Here is a 26,510-nt window from a genome sequence, read left to right on the forward strand (position 1 = left end):
ACCTTCCATATTATCTCTATAGATGCTCAACTGTTTGCTGATTGATTGAATAAACAAATGAATGGTGTGTGCCTCCCTTTTTTGGGAACAAGCTCTGTTTACTGGTGAGGCCTCCAGCTGCCATGTTTGGACCAGGCTGGCCTGCTGCTTGGCCAAAGCTGATTGATTAAAGGGGTGGGCATGTGACCCAAGCTGGGCCAATGATGTCTGTCTCATGGGAGTTTAAAATTTGGAGCCAGAAGGAGCCTGGATGCTGCTGATGCTCTGTCCTTGTGACTGTGCTCCAGACAGAAGACTCACAGCCTCCTGCTGTGCTGGGTACCAAAGGCTCAATGCATCCTGCTTTTCCTAATTTCTGGATGTGAATAAAGATCTACATACATGGCAGGCTGGGCATGGTGGCTGATGCCTGTAATCCCAGCACTTTGGGAGGCTGAGATGGGCAGATTGCCTGAGCTCAAGAGTTCAAGACCAGCCTGGGCAACATGGTGAAACCCCATCTCTACTAAAAATAAATTAGCCAGGTGTGGTGGCATGTGCCTGTATTCCCAGCTACTTGGGTACCACTGCACTCCAGCCTGGGTGAGAGAGCCAGACTCTGTCTCCAAAAAGAAAAAAAAAAATGTCTACATACATGATTGCTAAACAACAATGCAAAACTATTTTGGATTCAGTTCCAAAATGCAAAGTAGAGATAATAAGTGCTGTAAAATGTCAAAATATGGAGAGATCAGTGAAGACTCACTTCACCGTGCATACTGTTGCCTTGGCTTCCTTCTTGAGGACAGCTGCTGTGAATGGGACCGTATTTTCCAAGCCAGGAATTTCAGTGTTAAGGGATGGGCCAGGAGAGGAGTTACGGGGATTTGGGAATGAGAATGGGATGTAGGCGTGAAATTGTAGAGGCTGGATGGTAGAGAGCCTACAAGTAAAGGCTTTAAGTCTTGGAAACTGACTGAATGTGAGGGGAAAGAGAGAAGTTGAAGATGATGCCAAGTTTTGATTTTCTGGGTTAGGAAAGATAAAGGTAATGTTATTTATTAAATAAGGGCATCTGAGGAGTGCAAAGTGGGAATGGATAAAGATGAGTTCCGTTTGGGCTATATTAAGTTTAAGATAGCCAGATTGTTCTGGTCAGAATATGAGCTCACAAGTTAGGAAGACTTGAGTCCCATATGTTCTTTGCTCCATGCTCTGTGGTGTTGGGCACCTTATGTATTTAGCTTCTCAGTTCCCTGTCTGTAGCTGTTAACTCCCTGTAAGGATTAAAATGAGACAGTGCATATAAAGAGTTTAGCTTATTGCCTGGCAATTAAGTATTCATTAAGTATGTATTAATAGGGTGATGATAGCCCTGAGTGGTGGCCATGCCTGTTATCCTAGCACCTTGGGATGCCAAGGCAGGCAGACTGCTTGAGCTCAGGAGTTTAGAGACCAGCCTGGTCAACATGGTTAAATCCTGTCTTTATCAAAAAAAAAACAAAAAAAACAAAAAAAACAACTGGGCTAGGCATGGTGGGTCATGCCTGTAATCCAGCACTTTGGGAGGCTGAGGCAGACAGATCACTTGAGGTCAGGAGTTCGAGACCAGCCTGGCCAACATGGTGAAACCCTATCTCTAGTAAAAATACAAAAATTAGCCAGGCGTGGTAGTGCCTGCCTGTAATCCCAGCTACTCTGGAGGCTGAGGCAGGAGAATCACTTGAACCCAGGAGGTGGCGTTTGCCGTGAGTCAAGATCGTTTGCCGTGAGCTGCACTCCAGCCTGGGCAACAAGAGTGAGACTCCGTCTCAAAAACAAAAAACAAACCCCACAAAAATTAGGCACAGTGGTGGGCATCTATGGTTCCAGCTACTCCAGAGGGAGGCAAGAGTTTCACCTGAGCCCAGGGACGCCAAGGCGAGTGCGAACAGTCATAATGCCACTACGATACTGCACTCCAGGGTGGGCAACAGAGCGAGACCCTGTGTCCAAAAAAACAAATATGATGATCATGTGAGGCTGTCCAGAGTGCTTCTGGGCAGCATGGCCCCTAGCTCTGCTACAAAGGATCAGCTTGCAGGTGAAGATGATACAGTGAAAGTGGCTGCAATTAGCAAGAAGAGAGTGTGAGGAGGAAGAAGAAAGAAGCCCAAGTCATATCACTGGCAGAGAACACAAGGTAGGAGAAGGAACAGGAGCTAGAGGAGACTGAGGGAGGAGCAGGAGAGTGTAGGCTCACAAGATTAAAGGCGGAGGGGGCTCAGGAGCAGGTGACTACCCCAGTTCTTTCTAAAGCTTCACGTATTTTTTTTTTCCCCCCAGAGACAGTCTTGCTCTGTCACCAGGCTGGAGTGCAGTGGCACGATCTCAGCTCACTGAGAACCTCGGCCTCCCGGGTTCAAGCAATTCTCCTGCCTTAGCCTCCCAAGTAGCTAGGATTATAGGCGTGTGCCACTATGCCCAGCTAATTTCTGTATTTTTGGTAGAGACGGCGTTTTACCATGTTGGGCAGGCTGGTCTCGACCTCCTGACCTCGTGATCCACCTGTCTCGGCCTCTCAAAGTGCTGGGATGACAGGCGTGATCCCAGCCAGCTTCATCATCTTAAGCAAATAAGGCAAGGTTAAAGGCAGCAACTCCAACGTAATAGACTGAGTCCAACAGGTAGCAGGTACCTGCATGTCCTCTAGCCAGTGTGGAGATGAACCAGGGCCTGGCAGTTCTTCCCTGTCTTCTGTGGTGTCTCCTCCCACACTGTCAACCCCCTGCCTGCTGCCATCACTTACCTTTGGAGGAAGAACGAAGTAGAGGAACTGTTAAAAAAAAAAAAAAAAAAACAATTCATGATATCTGGGCAACACTCACTCCATTTTCATTTCCTGCAATGCTCCCGAGTTTGAAACTTTGCCTCCCCCTCTCTTGACTTTCCTCAACAAATTGGTAACAGTAAGGAGTTGCATGTATACATCTGATGGTGGTAGGACTTGGAAAGCGTTTGTTTGTAGTGATCAAGAGGAAAGGAGAGGAAAAGAGTGAATAGGAGAGGGGAGAGCAAGAGAAAGAGGAAAGGAAAAGGAGGATCCGCGCAGGGACTGGTTTGGGGGTGGAGAGACGAAGAGGGTGCTCTAGAAAACAGGTTGCTATGGGTTTTTCAAGTTTTGTTTTGCAGACGGTATCCTTAGCCCAAGCTGTCCCCCGTGGGCATCAGTCTTCAGCGTTTTCTCAGCCTCCTCGCTAGAGCACTGGACCTGGGCTCCAGGAAGGGCGAGTGGATAAGCTCGGCAATGCGAGCCTGTCTCTGGGGTGCAGTTCTTCTAAAGGCAGCCGACCACCCAAGCGCAGGGCCAGAAGCCAGCCTGGCCATGCTCTCCTCGGTTTCTCCAGGCCCTGTGTGTTCCCTGGCGAGGAAACCCTGGAGAACCCCTGTGCTCTGGGGATTAAAATCATTTTTAAAAATATGTCGAGGCAAATTGGATCGTAGCTCATACTGCAGTTACAGGTTTTACAAACTGGTTTCGGAGTTAAGCCTGGTGATCAGGTAGGGTGCCTGCTCCCACCCCCATCCCGTGTTCCACGATCCAAGAGGTCTCGTCCTGATTTCGCAAGTGTGGAAACAGTCACGTGTTCCTTGGGACTGTGGAAAACGTGCACGTCGAGGCTCACAGGGGCTGGCTCTTCAGCACTGACACGGTGGCCTTTCCTGTCTTGTTCTGGTGATCATCCCACACGACGGGATTAACCTGTTGTTTTTGCAAAGCCCCAGGATTTTCCGAAGCATCCAAGCCGCCCGGCGGTGTCTTTGTTGGGAAATAGTCAAAGGGCTTTAAAAACTGCAGGCCGTTGCCGCGCGCAGGGCCCGTCCTTGGAGGCCTTTTCTCTGGGGAGTTACAGACTCCGGGGTTTGTGACTTGCCTTTCCCTACGCCTGCGCCCCTGCGGAAGCGGCGGTGGCTCCGAGGCCAGACCGGGTTCCAGCGCGGCAGGGAGCATCCTCCCCGCACTCCGCGGCCGGGTCTTCTCGACCAGGCCTGGCGGCCTTTGCAAGGCGCGGGTCCCGGGGCTCCGAGGGCGGTCCGCGCGTACCCCGCGCCTCCCACAATTCCCGGCGCCCCGTCCCGCACCCCCGACCCGGCTGTCCCCGCGGCGCAACGGGAGGCCTCGGCGGTCTTCCGACGCGGTTGGGAAAGTAGGTAGCGCACCCCCGCGTCCGCGTCCGCGCCCCCGCGCGCGAACGCCGGCTTCGGCCATTTCCGGCGCGGCGCCCTTCGGCAAGTTCCGCAGTCGCCTGTCGGAAATGGCTGCCGGCCGGCAGGGGGAGCGGCGGATCTGGCGCGGCCTGGAAGGCGGGCGGCCGGCAGCCAGAGCGGCTTCTGGGACGCCGACTTTCGCGCAGGCAGCGGCGGCGGCGGCGGCGGCAGGTCCCTGAGGTGGAAGCCGGTAGGGCTGCTGGCGGCGCGTGAGTCCGAGGAACGGGGGCTGTGTCTGCAAGGGCTCCTGGGAGGGTACCTGGGCTGGCCCCGAGTGCTAGGGACGCGGCGCGAGGGACCGGGTCCGCCGTGCCCAGGGGAGGCTGCTGCCCGGCTGCGGGAGGCGTGCAGCCTCCGAGCGGAGTAGGCCTGCCCGGCGGCTCGGGGGCCTGGGGAGAGGCCTCCGGGCCCTCGGCCGGCAGCGGGGAGGGCTAACGGGTCCCCAGGCTGGGGCACCCCTTCCCTGCCCCCACACGCCCCCTCTCGCCCCAGTTTGAGCTGCTCGGGACGCGCCTCCACTTTCCCTGGACGCTCGGCTGCAGCTGTTGAGCCGCCTCTGCTCCCTGAAGCCCTCCACCTTCTGTGGCCGCGGCGTCTGTCCGGCTGCCGGCCCCGAGCATCTTCTGTCCCGGGAGGCGCAGCCCCGGACTCCCCTACCCCTTCCCGTGCACACCCTCCCACATCTGCCCCCTGTTCCCACACGCAGTCGCCTACCGCCCTCCCCCTGGCTCCTTTTGCCGGGCTCGCCTCCTTTCAGGAGGCACAGGCTGGGGAGCCGCTTCCTGTCCGAGGGTCCAGGTGCTGCGGGACCCTGACGCCCAGGCCCCGCTCCCCTTAGAGCCGGCCTCGCGCTGCACGGGCGGGACCCGACGGGGCGACGCGGGGCGTGTGTGCGCGGCCGAGCTCCGAGCCCGGCTACCGGGACAGCACTGATCCCGAGCCCCTTGGAGGCGAGGCAGGGCTGTCCGGCTGCGGATGGGTGCTGCTTTCTCTTCCCCACGTTGAGCGAGAGGTTCGATTCCTCTTATTAATAAAATCTGTGTGGCTCTCAGAAGACTTAAATTTGTGGATTTTGCCCCTCCCCCGCCACCTTCGCCTCACAACCCCCCCCCCCCCCGCCCTTCCCCACAACCTGGATTGTTTTCCTTCCCTTTTAAAAAAAACTCTAAAGGCTTCATGAAGTCCTCTTGGTTCGACTCTTTCGGTGGAGGAGAAAGCGCAGAACACCACATGTCCATTTTTTCCCCGTATGTGATTTACTTAAGAGGCGTCTTTAGCATTTCTTGTCACTTTGTCCTATTCTTTCTCCAATTTCGGTAGCTTCATTTTTACTGGCTGAGCTCCCCGTGTGTTCTTTTGTTTTTAAAGGCTTTGTGTGTTGCAGCCATGCCGACTCTGCAGTTTTCGGTATTTTGGTCGGCAGTGAGTCCTGCACTCTGATACGGTGACTATCGTTGTGTCCTGTGTGCTGGGATAGTGACTGCGGGGCACAGAGTTTGGAGCGAAGCGAAGCCTTCTCAGCGACTTGCTATTTAGCAGAGGGACTTTTAAATATTCTGTGATGAAAGAAAAACCGTTTTCTTAAACTGTTATTTGGTGTGTTAAAAATACCTTCTCCTGTGGGAATTTCCCATTCTTTTGCCTGTGGGGAGCCCCAGGAATCATAAGAATTCATGAGTGTGAGAAAATCTAGCCTAAGTGCTTTCTGGAAGAGTCAGAATTGTGGCTTTTTAGACTTCCTGAAACATGTGTTTAATACCCAGAGATGTGAGGGGCATACTACCTAAAAAATGATTGACAGGCATGTGTCTGCATCCCTTCACCTCTCGCTTTTCTATGGGGGAAAACCCTGTTATTAAATATTTGGTGTGTAGTTGGGGTTGTTCAGCGATTAGGCCTCAGAGTTTTATCCTCAGAGTAAAGAGATTTTAAATGAACAGAAGTAAGTCCGGGGCCAGGCTGAACATGAGAAATGGATTACTAGGAGAGAGAGAAGTCCAGAGGGTGGTTTGAAGCCAGAAGAATGTCTTAGACTAGAGAGAGAGAGGTCCTTTTCTGCAGGGCCCTAGGCCAGCTGTGGAGTGGATGGTCATGGGTGATGAGGGGCTGCAGGAGTGATGCGGGGTGCCTGTCACAGTTGAGACTGGTGGTCTTCTGGAGGAGGGTGCCAGGGATTCCCTGATGGCGACGCAGGTGTTAGGAAAAACATGAAGGTCCCACCAGGTCTACTCTTGGTAAAGGTTTGAGCGCCTTTGCATGTAGTTACTCGAGTCTAGAGCGAGGCAAGGAATATGAAACCAGGACCTTTCATAACATCCTAAAATTGCCCACTCCATTCTGTTGGTTATTCAGTTTAGCTCAGAAAACCTGTTAAAATATTTCTATTTTATTTTTGTTTCCTCTTCCTTTTCGGCAACTGTGTCTTTCAAAGACTTTCAATGATAAGGCAGCTGACTAAGGGGGAAGAAAGGATTTTTCACCTTCGGAGGTTTCATGGAAATAGCATAACCCAGGCAGAGAGAGTTTGTGAGCTCAAGAGGGACAGAGGTGGGCTCACCTGTAAACTTCGTCTTGTCTTTTCTTGCCTGAACCAGATGCACAGTCCTTTTAAATTTTCAATCATTCAGACCTCTTGGGTGATGTTACTAGGGAGAAGAGACGCAGGATTTAGAAAACCTGTGATCTTGAAAATAGTGGAAGAGTATGGAGACTCATTACTAACATGCTACCCTCTCCCACACTTAGGCTGTAAAGCACAGTGTAGGATGCTGCTCACATGCACCCAAATGACCCATTAACATTCTGGAAGTGGAGCCAGAGGAAGATGAACTGTAAAGTGCTGGAGGGTGAAAGCATCATATGCATAATATATAAGAAAACCTACCATAGGCCAGGCTCTTGCTTGTAATCCCAGCACTTTGGGAGGCTGAGGCCGGCAGATCACCTGAGGTCAGGAGTTCGAGACCAGCCTGACCAACATGGAGAAACCCTGTCTCTACTAAAAATACAAAGTTAGCTGGGCATGGTGGTGTACGCCTGTAATCCCAGCTACTCTGGAGGCTGAGGCAGGAGAATCGCTTGAATCTGGGAGGCAGAGGTTGTGGTGAGCCAAGATCACCTCATTGCACTCCATCCTGGGCGACAAGAGGGAAACTCAGTCTCAAAAAAAAAAAGAAAGAAAATCTCCGATATACAGCCATACAAACGGAATCCATGACTGAATGAGCAAGGCTGTATTCCAGTGAAACTATCTACAAAAGCAGGCAGTTGCCACTTGCCAAAGTCTGCCCTAGAGCGCCACCCTCACACACATGCCTTTCCTTTTGCATATTCCTTGATTTGCCTGTGTCCAATACCTTTTGGACTGGTCAGTAATATTAATGGTTAACGTCCTGGATGTTTGCCTTGTTGACCGTTTTCCCTTTCAAGCTGCTTTTTCAACTTGCCTTTAAATGTCAGCAATTTTGACTTAGTGTTTCCAGCATAGCTTTCTTTCTTTCTTTCTTTTCTTTTCTTCTTCTTTTTTTTTTGAGACAGAATCTTGCTCTTTTTGCCCAGGCTAGAGTGCAACGGCACCATCTCAGCTCACTGCAATCTCTGCCTCCTAGGTTTAAGTAATTATACTACCTCAGCCTCCTGCGTAGCCGGGATTACAGGTACATGCCACCACACCTGGCTAATTTTGTACTTTCAGTAGGGACAGAGTTTCACCATGATGGCCAGGCTGGTCTCGAACTCCTGACCTCAGGTGATCCACCTTCCTTGGCCTCTTAAAGCGCTGGGATTACAGGCATGAGCCACCATGCTGGCTGGCTTCCTTTATTTCTGAAATTGAGCTGTGAAGTATAAAAGCACAGTGGCTTTGAATGGAGAAAATACTTGGTGGGATCCCAAATTAATATTAATGGGGTCAGTTGAAAATTAAAGGGGGCCTTAAAGGAAAGCCTTATGCTTGAAATCTTGGAGGTGAAATGAGAAGATCTTGGGAATGGCCTTGATGCCTTGAGTGGATAGGGTAGTGAAAATTCCCCCCGCAGTAAAACATGTATATGTGCTCTGGGATTGAGGCACTTGTAAGTCAGTGAGGGCCTAGAGTCTGAGGGGATCTTTGAGGTCATCTGGTCCAACCCCTTAATTTATGAGTTAACAAAGGATGAGCAGCTTAGGAGTCAAGAACGAGGAATTGGGCAGTTAGGGGACTTGATGAATCAGAAAGATGGTAATGATGATGGGCTGGTAAAATGTCTCAAGCCGAATTTACCCATGAAGGTTGAAGGAGGATGCCCAAGTCATAAGCTGATTTCAAAAGCTGATCACGGTGGCTCACACCTGTAATCCCAGCACTTTGGGAGGCCGAGGCGGGTGGATCACGAGGTCAAGAGATCGAGACCTTCCCGGTCAACATGGTAAAACCCCGTCTCTACTAAAAATACAAAAAATTAGCTGGGCATGGTGGCGCGTGCCTGTAATCCCAGCTACTCAGGAGGCTGAGGCAGGAGAATTACCTGAACCCAGGAGGCGGAGGTTGTGGTGAGCCGAGATCGCGCCATTGCACTCCAGCCTGGGCAACAAGAGCGAAACTCCGTCCCCCAAAAACCAAAAAAACACAAAAAACTGATTTATGTATGGCTTAGCAAACTTGCTTCACTTTTCTCCATCTCATTCAGGGAGACCCAGGGCAGTAACGATATCAGTTGCATGCTTCCACAGCATAAAATAAAAATCATGTGTTCTAGAGAGGCGGAAACTGTTAGATTAGTTTATAATCTAGGCACTTGCAGGCTAAGTGGACTGTTCTGAGAATAAGTTAGCAAAATCCATCTGAAGACCGTATTTTAAAACTTTGTTTCTACATCTGTACCCAGCCCTTAAGAAAATGATGCATCTCATTTTAGGAGGCAGAGTGAGAAAGAAGAATACAAAAATCACCTATAATTTCACAATCTAGAAGTGCCTCTGTTGGTGTTTTTGCTTTCAGTATTTTATGTTATACTGGATATATGGCTTTGAATCTGTATTTTTCCACTTAATATTAGATGGCGAACATGTTTTTTCTTTTTATTTAAAACCATTGAAAAGCTTCCTAATGGTATGGTAGTCATAACAGTGAGTCATACTTTGTTTAACCTTGCTGCTAGGCTTGGACATTTAATTTATATATTTTATATAGATGATAAAGAATAATGAGGTGATTGCATCTTTTTATACAAATCTTGTTCACCTAAAATACATTCCTAGAAAGTGAAATTGCTGAATCAAAGATAAGAAAATTTTCAAGCGTTTTTTCTTACAAATGGCAAATTACTTTTCAGTTTAGTTTTCTACTAATGCAAGAGTACCTGTCACATTGTGGCAGCCAGCATAGTTCAGAGTTGTACTGTACTTTAATCACTTTATTTTAATGTTTTAGTATGAACATTCTGGAAATTAAATCTTTTTTCTCACTAATGATTCTAGAAGAATAATTTTTGGGATAGAATTACAGGGAAAGAGGATAGGCACAGTTTCAGTGTTTGTATGACTGCCAAATTGTGCTCCAGAAAGGTGTGCCAATTTGCAGCCCCAGCAGCCAAGCGTGGGAATGTTTACCCTGGATCCTGCTTAGCACCGAATATTAAAATTTGACAATTCTTTGATGATATATAGGTGATGAAAATATCACAGCATCTTGTTTGAGATGTGTATTTATTTGATCGCTAGAAAGGTTAAACATATAAACATGTTGATCACTTGAACCCTTTTTTGTGTAACTTCTTGTTTATATCCTTTGACCACTGTTGATTACCTTCTTTTAATTCTGTCATGCTGCACAGGCTTCCCCCAGTTTTTAATCAAATTGAAGCTTTTTTCTTCTGAACACATAGAATCCTTTGATTCTTATGTAGTCAAACCTGTTGAACATTTCTGGATTTTACTTTTGCTTGCATTCCTGGAAAAGTGGCTGTACTTAACTTGAGATGAAATTACATGTATGTTTTCCTTTTCTTGTTATGGTTCATTTATTATAATTCACTCTGGAATCCATCTGGAACGTATTTTTGCATTTGCTTTGCCATGCAGTAATCTAACTTTGTTTTTTTTCCCAAATAGATGTGTCACATTATTTATTGAAAAATGTAAGGGCCGGGCGCGGTGGCTCAAGCCTGTAATCACAGCACTTTGGGAGGCCGAGGCGGGTGGATCACAAGGTCGAGAGCTTGAGACCATCCTGGTCAACATGGTGAAACCCCGTCTCTACTAAAAATACAAAAAATTAGCTGGATATGGTGGCGCTTGCCTGTAATCCCAGCTACTCAGGAGGCTGAGGCAGGAGAATTGCTTGAACCCAGGAGGCGGAGGTTGCGGTGAGCCGAGATCGCGCCATTGCACTCCAGCCTGGGTAATGAGCGAAACTCCGTCTCAAAAAAGAAAAAAAAATGTAATGAGGCGTTCTTTAAAAAGATTGCAGGAAGGTAATATTTTAATTACGAAAGTAATATGTACTGATTGTAAAATAAATTAAAATAAAATGAAGCCTCTAAGTAAACAAGTGGTAAATACATGAGAAGCAGTATACAGGGCTGTAGGTCATCCGGACCTGGATTTGTAACTTGGTTGCTGTATTGCCTTGAACAAGTTTCCTGGCATCTACCACTGCTTCATCGGTAAAGTGAAAATCACAGTCCCTACTCCCATGTGGTTGAAGAAGTGAGATAATATGTGTGAAATGTGTTATCTAGAGTCCTGTTTGTAGCACATTGTAAATATAAATCAGTAGCAATTTTGAAAAATGCCTCTCCTCCCCATCTTCCAGGGGTGTGCCGTGTGTTATAGTTGTGGACTTTCTGTATGAGTTAAGGGGGATTGCTGTTTGTCTTCCTTAGCTTTCTGCAATTACATTGATTCAGCTGCCATCAATCTGAATCTCCATTACCATCAATTCTTCCTTAGACCAATGGTTTTTGAGTTAGGATTGTGTGCTGTGCATTCAAATCACATGGGAACTCTGTCAAACCGTTGGAGTCTTGGCCTTACACCTAGGGATTATGATTTAGTTAATGTAGCGTGGGCCTGGGTTTATTTGAAAAATTCTTGAGTTGTGAATCTGATTTTTACACCCAGTTAAACTGACTGTAAGACAATACCGTTTTGATTTGTGGCACATTAGCAAACTGGTGGGAAGGGAAACAGATACAGGCAATGGTATAATTCTCAAATTGAGGACTTACGCTGAAATTTGAGACTTCTGGGTTCATGTTTATTGCCAAGTAAACAGGTAACTTGGAATAATCAATGGCCTCATTTTCCTTGTTAATATCTATATATTGAGCAACGGAAGGAATGATCATCACTTATTGATGAGTTCTTTTTGTATTTTGTGACTTGTCTGCTAGTGGCGTTTGTGGAACACCTTGGGATTTAGAAATCTGCTCGTAAGCCCAAAGAATAACTTGTTTTCCCTTTATAGCAGCCCTGTAATAAGGGTGGCTCAAATGCTCGTTCTCTGGTTGCATCATAGTCTTCACTCTTGAGTCAGTAGGTCAAGGCACAACCAGTTTTCACACTTTATTTTGCTTTTTAATTGCTGAGGATATTCTGTTTCCCTTTCTCATCCAGGTTAAGTTATCCAGTAAGAAACCACTGTGACACAGGGCCTTGATCTCCTGTAACTTGGGAACTGCCTACACGTAGTTCTTACAGCTTATTCCTTATCTACAGTTAGCTTCCCTGGGAGGTGCCTTTTTTTTTTTTTTTTTTTTTAAACAGAAGAGAGAAATCAGTGATAGTGTGGGAAATGTGTTTTAGTGCTTATTAACATACTTCCTGATTTCATGAACTAGGTGCTATCATGCCTTGACAGTCTGTCATGCCTGTACTTAGTAAGGAAATTGGGAAATGATGTTCTTTTAGGTTGTTAGTACTTAAAAACAAAACAATCCTATGAAATACTGCTTCCAACGACCTCACTGAAATGGTTTCCTGTGGAGAACTCTCTTTACCTAATTGGAAGGGCTCCTGGTGATGGTGGCAATGGCAGCAGCATGAAGACAGCTCTGTCGAACCCGCATCTGGGTTGTCATGGAATTCGGCCACTAGATGGGCCCATTTTGACCTAAATTAAAAAGAAAGTAGTATTACAAGCACAGTTACACAGGTGAGTCATAGGCACGCTGGCAAACATATTTTGTTCTGAGTATGTTGTTCTCTTTAGCAGGTAAATACTTTGAATATCGTGTTGGCTTTGGGTTTTGGAGGAATATTGTGTGTTTCAATTATAATCATTATTCATGGTTACGGTGGAGCCGCAGTGTTATGGAGAATGTAAAAATAATATACGTGATAGGCGTGTATGTGCCTGCTTGCACTGTTACTTGAATTAATACAGACATTGGAACACAATTAAGGCATTAAAGATTTGAGCCTTAGAGTCAGCTTGCGTTGATTTGGATTCACATTTCCCTACTGAATATGGATGACCTATGGCAAATGACTTAGCCTCTGTGCTTTGGTTTCTTCATGTACAGAACAGGAATAACAGTAAACCTGCTTCAAAGGATTGTTGTGAGGATTGAGTGTGCTAAGGAATATGTGGTAATAGGTTTAGCTGGTATACAGCAAGCATTCAGTACCTGTTAGCTATTATCCTAATTAAGCTATTAGAGGCCATTGAAGGTTTCATTGGGAACATCTGGAAAGCGTCTAGCCTCTCTTTCTCGCCCACTTCTCTCTTCATTCCTTCCATGTGGAAGGCATAATAGCAGATGGATCAGCGGCTCCCTTAATCCCCCTGCGCCTCCCATCTCTCCGGGTGAGTGTTTTAGTGTCGTTGTTTAACTTTTTTTCTTTCTTTTAGCGCCGCATTTTAGTCTGGTAATTTTCTGCATGTTAAAAAAAAATTACAGTTTTATTAAAAGACGAGAAAGAAGACCTAAATAGAGACATATCCCAGATCCGCGATGGGAAGTTTCAGTATCAGTGTTTTAGTTTTATAAGGAAAAAAGTCGAGTCCGTAGGATGGTTGTTATATCAACAAACTCTTGAAAGCAAGGCCGTGAGTAATGTTGCTGCTGATTATCTCGGTTTGCTGTTGTGATAAGGGATGTGAGAGGAGGAGGGCCCTGGTTCAGGGAGGTGAAGGGGAACACCAGCACGTGCACAGTTGCGGTTTGGAACTCTGATCCTGGACTTCTCAGCCCATTGTTCAGACTCTGGAACGGAGTGATTTACACGACAGCTTTCCAGGGCTATAGCTTGTTTCAGCCCTCCAGTGAGTAGCTAGCAGATGGAGACCTCTACTTTGCTTTTGTCAGCAAAAATGTCTGATTAGGAAAAAGAGTAAAAGGTAGGACGCTGTCCACAATCTGAATGGTAAATCTCTGTATACAACTGTTTGACGTTTTTTTCCCTCGGGAGAAGACGCTGTTATGACCCCCTTCTAATCGTAGAAGACATGCTTGCTGGCTGTTCGACCTTTGAGGTGTAGATGTGTGTGTTTCTGACCACTGGAAAAGGGATATCAGGAGGGAGGCAAAGATGGGAAAAGTAGATTTGAGAGTCATCCAGTCTCAGGTAACCGAAGCTCATTGGCAGGTTTGAGGACGTGAAGATGGAAGAGATTTAGGACAAGCCTGTGGGAACAGCTACATTTAGGGAGTGGTGAAAAGGGGTCAGAGAAAGAGAATCAGGAGAGGGCATGGGCGAGGAGTGTAAAATGCACACTTACTTCATATGAAGTGCACAGCATGGGTGAGAATGGAAGGACACTTTGATATGAGAAATGAGGGTATAAGTGGAATTTTTATGCTTCTGGATAGGATTATATTAAAATACTTAAGACTTCCCTGCTGAAATGAAATATAATGGGATTCTTTTTATATATTGCTGAAGTCTAACCCTAATACTGTGTTAAGTATTTTTGTGCCTATATTCCTGAGATTTTTTTGTAGGTTTGTTTTTGTTTTTTTTAGACAGGGTCTCGAGTAGCTGGGATAATACTTGGCTAATTTAAATTTGTTTGTTTTTTGGCAGAGATGGGGTCTTGTAGGTTGTCAAAGCTGGTCTCAAGCCATCCTCTCCCCTTAGCCTCCCAGAGTTGGGATTACAGGCATGAGCCACTGCACCTGGCTTGTAGTTTTCTCTTTTTTTTGTACTGTCTTTGGCTTTAGTGTCATGGTAATGCTAGGTTTATAAAATGAACTGCGAAGTGTTCCCTCCTCTGGAAGAGACAGTGTAGAATAGGTGTTTATTTTTCTTCAAATGTTTAGTAGAATTCTTCAGTGAAACCATTTGGGGCTGGAGATTTCTTTTTTGGGATTCCTTTTTTTTTTTTTTTTTTTTTTGACAGTCTCGCTCTGTCACCAGGTTGGAGTACAGTGGTATGATCTCGGCTCACTGTAACCTCTGACTCCTGGGTTTGAGCGATTCTCCTGCCTCAGCCTCCCAACACATGGCGGTGTGTGCCTTTAGCTGGGACTAAAGGTACATACCGCCATGCCCTGTGAATTTTTATATTTTCAGTAGAGATGAGGGTTCAGCATGTTGGCCAGGATGGTCTTGATATCCTGACCTTGTGATCCTCCCACCTTGGCCTCCCAAAGTGCTGGGATTACAGGCATGAGCCACCGTGCCTGGCCCTTTTTTGGGATTTTTAAAAGTATGAAGTCAATTTACTTGATAGTTATAAAACTATTGGATGAGTTACGGTATTTTGTATTTTTCAAGGAGTTGGTCCATTTCACTGAAGTGTGTAGAGTTATGTAGCCTGCAGAAACTGAAGTAATAGCCCTGTTTCATTCCTACTATTGGTAATTTTTGTCTTTTCTATTTGTTGTTCTTGCATGTTTGTCAAACTGGTGACAAACTCCTTTGTTTTCTTGCTTTTTCTCTTCTGCTTTTGTTTTTGATTTCATTGATTTCTGCTCTTTAGGTTTTTTTTTGGGGGGGGCGGTTCTTGAAGGAGGAGCATAGGTTATTGATTTGAGACTTTTCTTCAGTGCAAAAATTCATGCATAAATTTTCCTTTTAGCACTGTTTTAGCCATGTTTCCATTTTTTTTCCCTTCCATCTATAGTAACTTATTTAATTTCTGCAGTAACCCTGGTGGTAGGTAGAGATTTTTAGCATCACTTTACAAAGGAGGAAATGAGCTCAGAGAGATATATAACATTCTCCAGGCTGAGCTGCGTCCTGAGCCAGGTAGTCTAGCTGCAGGTCCATATGGCCATCCAGCTGCTTCCTGGCTCTGAATTTCTTTCTCTGTATCTTGCCTGAATTCAATACAATATATTATTTGTTAGTGGATTCATTAACAGATTACCTTGACAGACATAGGAAACACTTTTAGTATGAGGTAAGAGGACTAGGTCCCAGCAAAGCAGAAAGGGAGGATGAGTCAGGGAAGTAGATGGGACACTAAAAAAACACAGCTTCGTGGAAATGCAGGGGAGAATTGAGGTAGGATGAGGAAGTGATCCATGATAATGATTTATTTAACAAATGTTTATAGATTGTGTATAGTGTGCTGGACACTGGGCTGGGTGCTGGCCATGTAACAGTGACCCAGGCACACAGGGTTCCTCCCCTCGAGGATTAAACTTTGGTGGCGAAGGGAGGGAATTAAAAGATATTAGGGAGGAAATCAGTGGGTTGGTACTAAAGAGCATCAGGGCGTAAAGGCAACTTTACCTGGGAATGCCAGGAAAAGTTGAGACCTGAAGGATGAGAAAGAGTCTGCTAGGCAGAAGCCTGCGGAAGAACATTTCAAATGAAACAGGTATGAAGTTTTGAGAGCGAGAAGCTTGGCACAGTTGAGGAGGTGAGAGGAGGCCTGTTAGGCTAAAGCTGAGAGAGCAAGGGGAAGAGCGATGGAACTGAAAGGAGTCTGGAGGGCCGGGCAGTCAGTGGATAGGGGAGGCGTGGTCTGACTCACGTTTCTAGGTGGTCCTGGTTGCTGTGTGTGGAGTGTGTTGTGGGGCAGGAACGGAGGCCAGCTGGCAAGTTAAGTGCGAAATGCCATGGCAGGTGACTGAGAATGAGTTAGACATGTACATTGTATTTGGAATAAACAAATTCCTGAAGATTGCTCCTTAACATTGTTCGACATTTATTTCTAGAGGTTGATACATTTATTTTCATTTTCCGGAGAATCACAGAAGAGATTCTGAGAGTTTTCTTTTTCTTTTGTGCATGGAAATTTAGCTGTTTAGGAAGGAATGCTCATGCGATTGGACATGGATGATGCTTTTGCCTGGCTCCCGTAAAAGAGATGGGAACTTAGTGGGTATACATTCTTTGGAATCATGTTGAATTATTGGTGTCTGTGAGAACATTTGTTTCTACTCTCAGCTCTGCTTATAGGTAAGTTGATAGCAGTAGAGATATTAGACTAAGTATAGTCAGTCTCCAAATGACTCTTTAAAACCCTCTGTTTAGACTCTGTATGTAATGTCTTTTCGAATTTTTGGTATGAAAAATTTCAACCTAGGCAAAAGCAGAGAGCTTAATGTCATAAGCCCCCATGGGTGCCCATCATTTAGTGTCAGTGGCAGTCAGCTCACGGCCGATCTTGAGTTCCTTTCTACCTCCAAACGCTCCCTGTACCCTCATACTGTTTATTTTGAAGCAGATTCCAAGTACATCATTTCGTCTGTCAGCACCTCAGTATATACTTCCAACAAGTAAGAACTTTGCCATACTTTAGTGTTTGATTTTATTCCCCCTTAGAGCACGTAAATAGGAAACGTCTGTCTGGATGGTTTGCCTGCGAGAGTCCCTGTGTATACCTCTTGTCCTGGTGTATTTATTAATAGTCCCCCTTTCCACTTCAAAGCGTCTCTGTTTGGCCAGTAAATTCTTCAGTCACCTTATATATATAAGAGAAATCTTTTCAGAAGGGACAGTAAATAAGTTATTTAATAGCACTTTCTTATTTTTCTAATAGTGTGTCACTATTCTGTTGTTGTTTTTTTTTTAGTCAGGAGATCAAGCCCTGGAGGTTCACTCTTTCAAGCAATCATGTGCTGAAGTATAATGCTACACAAGTCAGAGGAAGGAAGGATCCCAAAACACATGGTGAGGAAGGAATGAGTCAGCTGGATTGCCGTGATGACGCCTTCTTTTCTTTTTCTTCCATTCTGTTGTTTCTTTGTTATGATTTGGTCATGAGTGCAAAGAATATTCTTTTGAAAGCAACAAGAGATTTAAACATTTGAATCCCAAGGATAATGTAAATTTGGATATTTGGGCAGCTGTTAATTATCCAAGTTTCGATTATTCAAATACTAAAACCTTTTAGTAATATTATCAACTTTAGGTCTGATGTCTTGTCAGATGTTCTTTCTAATGGATGCAGTGACTCATGCCATCATTTCCCTCCTCTCATTCTTTGCTGTTAGCTGATAATAATATCCCCTTTTCTTAGAAATTGTTGTTATAATTTATTGATTAAAATTTAATATCAGATGTTACAATGAAATTTGATCAACTTGAAAAAAAGTTATTGTTTCAAGAAATTTTTATTCTGAAAAATAATAAAAATTATGATTATAAACATCGTAAGAAGGAGAGAAGATGATCACACCTTTAATAGTTAAAAATCTTTGACAGAGGTAGAAGCTAGAGAGTGATTTTGCCTCTGTGAAGTCCTACTCATTTTATGCTGCCTGTACCCTTGTTTGTTTATATCTTATCTCTTAGGCTAAAGGAAATTCCATGGGGTCAAGGATTATACATCCTGGATTCTCCCACAGTTACACTTAGCATGTCTTAGCCCTGCTAAGAGTATGGTGAATACTGTTTGGAAGAATGAATAAAGAAACCAGCAATATTCCCTGGCATAGGATATTATGATTTGCTTCTAGCTGTGTTGAATTTGAAGGAAAGCAAGTAGCAATCCTCTGTAGCCAGTGGCAGTGAGGCCTGGTGAGAGGGCAGGGCCGGGAGTGTCACTGGGGGACTGAGTCTCCTCAGTGCCCTCCCACCCACCGCACTTTGTATCACAGCCATGTGGTGCATTGCCGGCTCCGTGTACCTATCTCCATCTGAGAAGATTAGGAAACCAAGGTCTGATAGCAAATCTGTCAGCAGAGAATGAGAACGAATGCCTCTCATTTCTAAGTATAGTGTTCTTTCTAAAAGAGCAAGTTACTATTTATATTTTAAGAAAGAGCACATGATGTCTGCTAATGGAAGATAAATGAGAAGCAAACTGGGAAATACATTTTGTCTCAGGATTACTGCATCTACTACTGGATAAAGATCAAAAGAGTTCTCTTCAACCCCTTTCAACTCTATATTGAACAAATTGAGCTTTTCAGAGTTTTTTTTTTTTTTTGTTAAGTATTTCCAAAGAAGACATGTTAAGGGTAACCATTAGCTACCCCGGTTGGATAGGAAGGTATTTCTCTTCATATGAAGATGATGTCCAGGTGTGGAATAGGATAAGCAATTGAGACTGTGGACATCTTTGCCCCATGAATTTAGTTGGTCATCATGTTATAGGGCTGTAATGCTGCTCTATATGCAGTTACATAAGAAGTGGGGAGGGGGTGTAAACTGTAGCTTTTGGAGGCACTTAGCCTTTTATTTCCCCATGAGTAAAATACTCATACCAAACAACAAACAACATCTCGACATTGGCATAATGTTCTTTGTGACACACACCCAGTGTTCCAGCCATTGTTCCATCTCAGATTTAAGCATTTCTAGAAATGTACGATGGCAGGGGTTGTTGAATGTAAGCTCATCAAGACTGACGTGGTTCTCTTTCTTTTGCAGGCCCGATTGTTGGCAAAGACATCAGTAAGAAGCTGGCATTGATTTCTGTTCTAACCCATTACTGTATAACCAAGTAGACACTATGCATATTTGTTGGTCAGCAAAACCAAGAAATAAGAGCTATGGCAGTTGAAACAGTCTGTCTGATTCCAGGGTGTTTTTCCTGGGTTTCATCATCAGGTATCTCCTCCCTTTCATCTCAGCAAGAATGTGGCACCTTTTACCTTTTGATAAAGATTAAGGACATGTTCTTTGGTCAACAGCCAGAACTTAAAATCTGCTATAATAGGGTCAGAGACTGTTTCAGCTGCAGCTGAGGAAAATGAAATTTCCATTTTATTTGGTGCCTTGTCCAGGGAGCGCAGGCACTCTTCCTGAAACGTGCCAGTGAAACAGAGATCGTTTTGTGGAATAGCAACCCATGGTTATGGCGAGTGACCCGACGTGATCTGGCGGGTAGGCCGCAGAGGACTCATGACCGGCTATACCATGCTGCGGAATGGGGGTGCGGGGAACGGAGGTCAGACCTGCATGCTGCGCTGGTCCAACCGCATCCGCCTCACGTGGCTCAGCTTCACGCTCTTCGTCATCCTGGTGTTCTTCCCACTCATTGCCCACTATTACCTCACCACTCTGGATGAGGCCGATGAGGCTGGCAAGCGGATTTTTGGCCCCCGGGTAGGGAACGAGCTGTGTGAGGTGAAGCACGTGCTGGATCTGTGCCGCATCCGCGAGTCGGTGAGCGAAGAACTCCTGCAGTTGGAGGCCAAGCGCCAAGAGCTGAACAGTGAGATCGCCAAGCTTAATCTGAAGATCGAAGCCTGTAAGAAGAGCATCGAGAACGCCAAGCAGGACCTGCTGCAGCTGAAGAATGTCATCAGCCAGACGGAGCATTCTTACAAGGAGCTCATGGCCCAGAACCAGCCCAAACTGTCCCTGCCCATCCGGCTGCTCCCGGAGAAAGACGACGCCGGCCTCCCTCCCCCGAAAGCCACCCGGGGCTGCCGGCTGCACAACTGCTTCGATTATTCCCGTTGCCCTCTTACCTCTGGCTTCCCAGTCTATGTCTATGACAGTGACCAGTTTATCTTTGGCAGCTACTTGGATCCCTTGGTCAAGCAGGCTTTTCAGGCGACAGCACGAGCTAACGTGTATGTTACAGAAAACGCAGACATTGCCTGCCTTTACGTGGTCCTAGTGGGAGAGATGCAGGAGCCAGTGGTGCTGCGGCCTGCCGAGCTGGAGAAGCAGTTGTATTCCCTGCCGCACTGGCGGACGGATGGACACAACCATCTCATCATCAATCTGTCGCGTAAGTCAGATACCCAGAACCTCCTGTATAATGTCAGTACCGGCCGTGCCATGGTGGCCCAGTCCACCTTCTACGCTGTCCAGTACAGACCTGGCTTTGACTTGGTCGTGTCGCCGCTGGTCCATGCCATGTCTGAGCCCAACTTCATGGAAATCCCACCGCAGGTGCCGGTGAAGCGGAAATACCTCTTCACCTTCCAGGGGGAGAAGATTGAGTCTCTGAGGTCTAGCCTTCAGGAGGCCCGCTCCTTCGAAGAAGAAATGGAGGGCGACCCTCCCGCCGACTACGATGACCGCATCATTGCCACCCTGAAGGCAGTGCAGGACAGCAAGCTAGATCAGGTCCTGGTGGAATTCACCTGCAAAAACCAGCCCAGACCCAGCCTGCCGACTGAGTGGGCACTGTGTGGGGAGCGGGAGGACCGCTTGGAATTGCTGAAGCTCTCCACCTTCGCCCTCATCATCACCCCCGGGGACCCTCGCTTGATTATTTCCTCTGGGTGTGCCACGAGGCTCTTTGAAGCTCTGGAAGTCGGTGCCGTCCCGGTGGTGCTGGGGGAGCAGGTCCAGCTTCCGTACCAGGACATGCTGCAGTGGAACGAGGCGGCCCTGGTGGTGCCCAAGCCTCGCGTTACCGAGGTTCATTTCTTGCTCAGAAGCCTCTCCGACAGTGACCTCCTGGCTATGAGGCGGCAAGGCCGCTTTCTCTGGGAGACTTACTTCTCCACCACTGACAGTATTTTTAATACCGTGCTGGCTATGATTAGGACTCGCATCCAGATCCCAGCTGCTCCCATCCGGGAAGAGGCAGCAGCTGAGATCCCCCACCGTTCAGGCAAGGCGGCTGGAACCGACCCCAACATGGCCGACAACGGGGACCTGGACCTGGGGCCAGTGGAGACAGAGCCGCCCTATGCCTCTCCCAGATACCTCCGCAACTTCACGCTGACTGTCACTGACTTTTACCGCAGCTGGAACTCCGCTCCAGGGCCTTTCCATCTTTTTCCCCACACTCCCTTTGACCCTGTGTTGCCCTCGGAGGCCAAATTCTTGGGCTCAGGGACTGGATTTCGGCCTATTGGCGGTGGAGCTGGGGGTTCTGGCAAGGAGTTTCAGGCTGCCCTTGGAGGCAATGTTCCCCGAGAGCAGTTCACAGTGGTGATGTTGACTTATGAGCGGGAGGAAGTGCTTATGAACTCTTTAGAGAGGCTGAACGGCCTCCCTTACCTGAACAAGGTGGTGGTGGTGTGGAATTCTCCCAAGCTACCATCAGAGGACCTCTTGTGGCCTGACATTGGCGTCCCCATCATGGTAATAGGAAAACGAGCAGTTCGTTTTGCTGCATGAAATAGCATTTCACTCTTAATCCCTTTTCCATCTTCCTTCACTTTAGCAGTAGTAAGTTCTAGCAGAGAAGAATACACACATACTTTTAAAAAGCCTGTATAGATTCCTTTCTTCATGAAGTGTTTGCTTGCTGCTCTTTCAAGCCTTGGTAGTTCTGTTGCTGTTACTTCCTAAATCTCAGATCCCCCAAAACTGAAACTGATTCTATAGTCAATATATAGACCTTGTGGGTTATCCTGTCCATTATCCCATAGACTTCTTTCGTGTCATGACAAGGTGTTAATGACGATAATGATAAGCTACCATTTAGAAGCACTTAGCATGTTGGCACTAAAATAAGCATTTTATCATTATCACTCTTTCTTCAGCTTATTTGTATGGAGCTGAGACTTAGGTTAATAAATTTGCCCAAGATCGGAGTGATGGAAAAGCTGAATTGAGTATGTCTAATTCCAGAAACTGCAGCTTTTAGTCACCTCCCAAAGGGTTTAGTGAGGCCTGTGTCTTTTTCCAGGTATTCAAAGAAGTCTTTTATAAGACTGGAGCTGGGGTTTGATATTTTGGAGTTGGAGAACCAACTCCAGTTGAACCTTCTAGGGTGTCTTGTAGGTTGTTATTCTTCACTCCATCTCATGGTTGATGCTGTGTTTTACAGAAAAAAATAACAGCTAAATATGCAGGATATAATCCACCTGCAGAATTAAACTTAGATTCTAGAAGAAAGATGGTAACCATCTTAAATGTGTAGCCTTAGAGCAAGTCTGAAGCGGACTGCCAACTGTTTACCCTGCAACCTATATAAACTTTCCGGCAAAAGACGGCAAAAGGTCTGATGGGCCACACATTGCTAGAAGTCTAATTTTTTTTTTTTAAAAAAGTATTTCACTGGGAAACCGATACATTTGAATTACTTTTTTTAGGCAGCAGCATGGTGTAATAAGAATGAGATTTGGAGTAATTCAGATCTAGGATTAAGTAGTCATTTTGTGATCTTTGATAATTAGCTTTTTTGATCTCAGCGTTAAGGAGGAATCTAAGATAAGACTACTAAGGACTCTAGAAAGGTGCTCACTTACTTGATTCCCTCTTACCCCTTACTGTTAAAGGAGATGGAAGCAGTATGACTGTCCTGCCTGTGTTGTGGGCAGCTTTAACTGACCTCACTCATAAAGGCTTCTTGTATCCTCTCTACATCATTTCTGTTTGTGTCAGTCGTTACTGCCTACTTCCTCCTATGCAGAGTATGTCTTTGCTTTAAATTTTTTTCTTACTGCTGCTAATCTTGTCTTTTTAAAAAAAATTTAGTTGAATTTATAATCAGGCTAGTCAAAGATTGTAGGGTTATAAATCCTTTTTATCACAGTTTGTTTTGTATATTAAGTAAATAGGGAATTTTTAATAGATTTCTCAAAGTTCACTTTGTTACAGCTTTATGAATGTTATTGAAAGTAAAAAAGCATTTACTCTGTGAAAGGTATATGCTCCTCAAATAGTAGAATCATAGAGCAGCCATTGTTTTCCAGTTTTCCTGAGTTTTCTTTGATTTCTATAGGGATGTAGAGAAGTTGCTGTCACCACAGTTAAGTTGACTGAAATTCATTAGAGACCTTAATCAGAATGAATCCTTGTTAAAAACTCTGGTGAGGCCGGGCGCGGTGGCTCAAGCCTGTAATTCCAGCCCTTTGGGAGGCCGAGGCGGGTGGATCACGAGGTCAAGAGATCGAGACCATCCCGGTCAACATGGTGAAACCCCGTCTCTACTAAAAATACAAAAAATTAGCTGGGCATGGTGGTGCGTGCCTATAATCCCAGCTACTCAGGAGGCTGAGGCAGGAGAATTGCCTGAACTCAGGAGGCGGAGGTTGCGGTGAGCCGTGATCTTGCCATTGCACTTGAGCCTTGGTAACGAGTGAAATTCCGTCTCAAAAAAAAAAAACAAACTCTGTTGAGAAATAAGTAGTCCTGGTGATTGGACAGTCCATTGCAATAATACCTAATTGGAAAATGCCAGAAACTTTCTAAATTGGCCAATCTAAACAGCTTTCTCATATTAGCAAAACAAGTTATTTTCTGGTCCTTTTAAAAAAGAGGAAATAGCTTCAAGCTGGAGAATTTCACTCCATCTTGTAAATATTCTGGTTGTGCTTCTGTCTAGGAGAGGCAGGTGTTCTGGGCAGTAGCTGAAGTTGCTGACATCTTGGATGTACCCAGGTATCAGAGCTAGAAAGAGACTGGTAGCTTTCTCTGCTCTAGAGAAATGGCTATGGTTACCTTACACATTTTCTTTACAGGCCAGAAAGACCAGAGGTTTTGTATGGGAGTTTTGGCTGTTTTTCTTGGTACCAAATCTGGCCTACTCTCAGGGTAAAAGCAGCAGTAATTCTCCCTGTGTCAGTAATTCCCTCCCTCTGAATTTTAGCACCCGTCCATAGTTGGTTGTCTTTTCTTCACTCTCTAGTGCCTTTTGGCAATTCCTTTTTCGGTATTTTTGTCCAGAGGTTGTAGTCATCTGAGGGAGGACTTGGTCTGGTAGAAGCTTACTCAACCCTTCTGGAGGCAGAAACACCAAGGCATCCCTTCTTGATAGATAGTCCCATTAAAAATTTTAGTTTGAGTGTCTATATACTGACCAGCTTACACATCTTCCTTACTCCTCTTTATACTCTGGAAAATAGGAAGTAGGGTGGCCGTTTTAGAATCTGTCCTTTTGGAGTTGTAACATGTGGGCTGTTAGGAAAGGGACATCTTTCAGTGACTAACAATGTAGTCTAGCTTGCTCAAGGCATTGCTTCTCTTCACACTGTCTACTTACTGATTGCTGAGACAGTCTCTTGGCAGCCCGTCCCTGAGTCTTAGTTTTTCATTCTCTTCTTCATAAAGGGTACGGCTAATTTACGCAGGGTGCCTGGGAAGGGCTTTTAGAAGAGGTGACATTTGAGCAGAAGCCTGAATGAAGCGAGGGAGCAGGCCACGTAAATTCTGGAGAGATGTACGGGGGGATGGCAAGTACCAGAAGCAATGTCTAGTGCATCTGGGTGGTGCGTTTGAAGGAGGTTGGAGAAGGCGGCATGGCCAGGAGGTGCAGGGCGGCACACGTGTGGTCAGGAAGTCTGGGTTTTATCCTCTGTGCCTTAGGATGCCCTGGAGGGTGTTAAGCAGAGGAGGCATGTGATTTGGGGGTGACTAGGGGGGAAAAGAGCAGAAGCAGTCGAAAGACTTGCAGCAGCCTGTGTGAGGAACGGTGGCAGAGAGAGCCAGTTCGGAGATCAGTATAGCACACATCTTTGCCTACTGCAGGATCTCTGTGGAAGTGATGAGGTCGGAATGCACCATTTTTTTTCCCAAGTGAAAATGATAGTGCCAGGCTCAGTGGCTTATGCCTGTAATCCCAGCACTTTGGGAGGCTGAGTCGGGCAGATTGCTTCAGCCTAGGAGTTTGAAACCAGCCTGGGCAACATAGAGAAACCTCATCTCTACAAACAAAGAAAAAAAAAAGAAAAGAAAAAAGTTAGTCAGGCATCATGATGCATGCCTGTAATCCCAGATTCTTGGGAGGCTGCAGTGGGGGGATTGTTTGAGCCTGGTAAATCAAGGCTGCCATGAGCTGTGATTGTGCCACTGCACTCCAGCCTGGGTGATAGAGTGAGATCCTGTCTCTTAAAAAAAAAAAAGATAAGAGATTCTTCAGTGCCCTTTTCCCTCTCTCCCAGCCCTTGATAATTCAAAGTGAACAGGGAGAATTCTTTGGCGGAATGTAAATATCATTCCAGGGGAGTTGTTTTCATGCTTTCTCGCCATTAGTCTCTTAGGGAAAAGGGAAGACCAGAAGAGAAGCTGCATCCATAGTGTGCTCTTGGCGTCATGAACTTTGTAGCTGGGGACTCTGCCTCAAGCTAAGAGGCTTGGCTTCTGACTAGACCTCAGACAAGATGGGGGATTGTTCTCAGGTTAGTCCTTAGAGTGTTGATAAGCTGTATTTTTTTACCTCTGCCCACTCTACTTTTGAAAGTATCCCTTGAACGAATGAGACGATTTCCCAAAATTGTGGTATCTAGGTGAAGCCAGCAGGGAAAGCCTTGTCCAGCTTCGCCAGGTCCAAGACTGTGCAAGGTCTGCTGTACCTCACTAGGGATTGGCACATCTAGGTGGTTTGTTTTTTTCTTTGACAACATTTTACTTAGTAACATGGTGGCTATAGCTATGGCTTATGTTGCAAATGGGCTGTATTGCTGCAAAGGAAAATTATACAAAACAGGGCTACCTCCAACTAAGAATGAATAGCAAGAAATAGAGAAGTTTAAAGGAATTGCCAGAAAGTCATGTTGCATAATTGACCACCTTGCAGCAAATTGATTCTTTAGGTAGTGTCTTCCCCTCTTACTTTATATGTACTCTTTTTGCTAATTGAAAGTAAGGAATGTGAGGCTGTGAGATTTCTGTTGCTTCAGGTCGTTAGTTGACTAATTGATACCTGTATTAGAACCATGGCTCAGGACTTTTTTTTTTTTTTTTTTGGAGAAAGTCTCACTTTGTCATCCAGGCTGGAGTACAGTGGTGTGATCCGGGGTCACTGCAGCCTCCGCCTCCTGAGTTTAAGTGATTCTTGTACTTCAGCCTCCCTTGTAGCTGGGACTACAGGCACACACCACCACACCTGGCTAATTTTTGTGTACGGCTCTTGGGCTCCACAGGGTTGTGGGGTGTCCCTTATGCTGTGCTGAGGTGCAGGATCTGAGAAGTGAAGAGACAGGACACTGAAGAACTGGTGAAGAGCATCTGGACTCGGGGTGCCATGCCACCTGTGAGCGGAGATCAGCGAGAGCCCCAAATGCCCAGGAGCATTTGTATTTATTAGATATAAGCAGGGGGCA

The 26,510-nt window shown here is 45.8% G+C and overlaps 1 protein-coding gene across 8 annotated transcripts in view; it reads left to right on the forward strand.

Moving 5' to 3' along the window:
* EXTL3 (exostosin like glycosyltransferase 3) overlaps positions 1 to 26,510 on the forward strand; it is a 133,718-nt gene that overhangs the window by 78,377 nt on the left and 28,831 nt on the right. For 3 of the 8 annotated variants that reach the window (XM_039461104.2, XM_074384126.1, XM_074384125.1), the window contains exons 2-3: positions 17,180 to 17,277; positions 18,982 to 21,603. In XM_039461104.2, the coding sequence (XP_039317038.2) occupies positions 19,456 to 21,603 (2,148 nt within the window). In that variant the 5' untranslated portion in view covers positions 17,180 to 17,277; positions 18,982 to 19,455. The other 5 variants (XM_074384122.1, XM_039461102.2, XM_039461103.2 and 2 more) reach the window with 5 other exon arrangements.

The sequence above is a fragment of the Saimiri boliviensis genome, chromosome 13, assembly GCF_048565385.1.
Source record: "Saimiri boliviensis isolate mSaiBol1 chromosome 13, mSaiBol1.pri, whole genome shotgun sequence".
In the NCBI taxonomy this organism is placed as follows: domain Eukaryota; kingdom Metazoa; phylum Chordata; class Mammalia; order Primates; family Cebidae; genus Saimiri; species Saimiri boliviensis.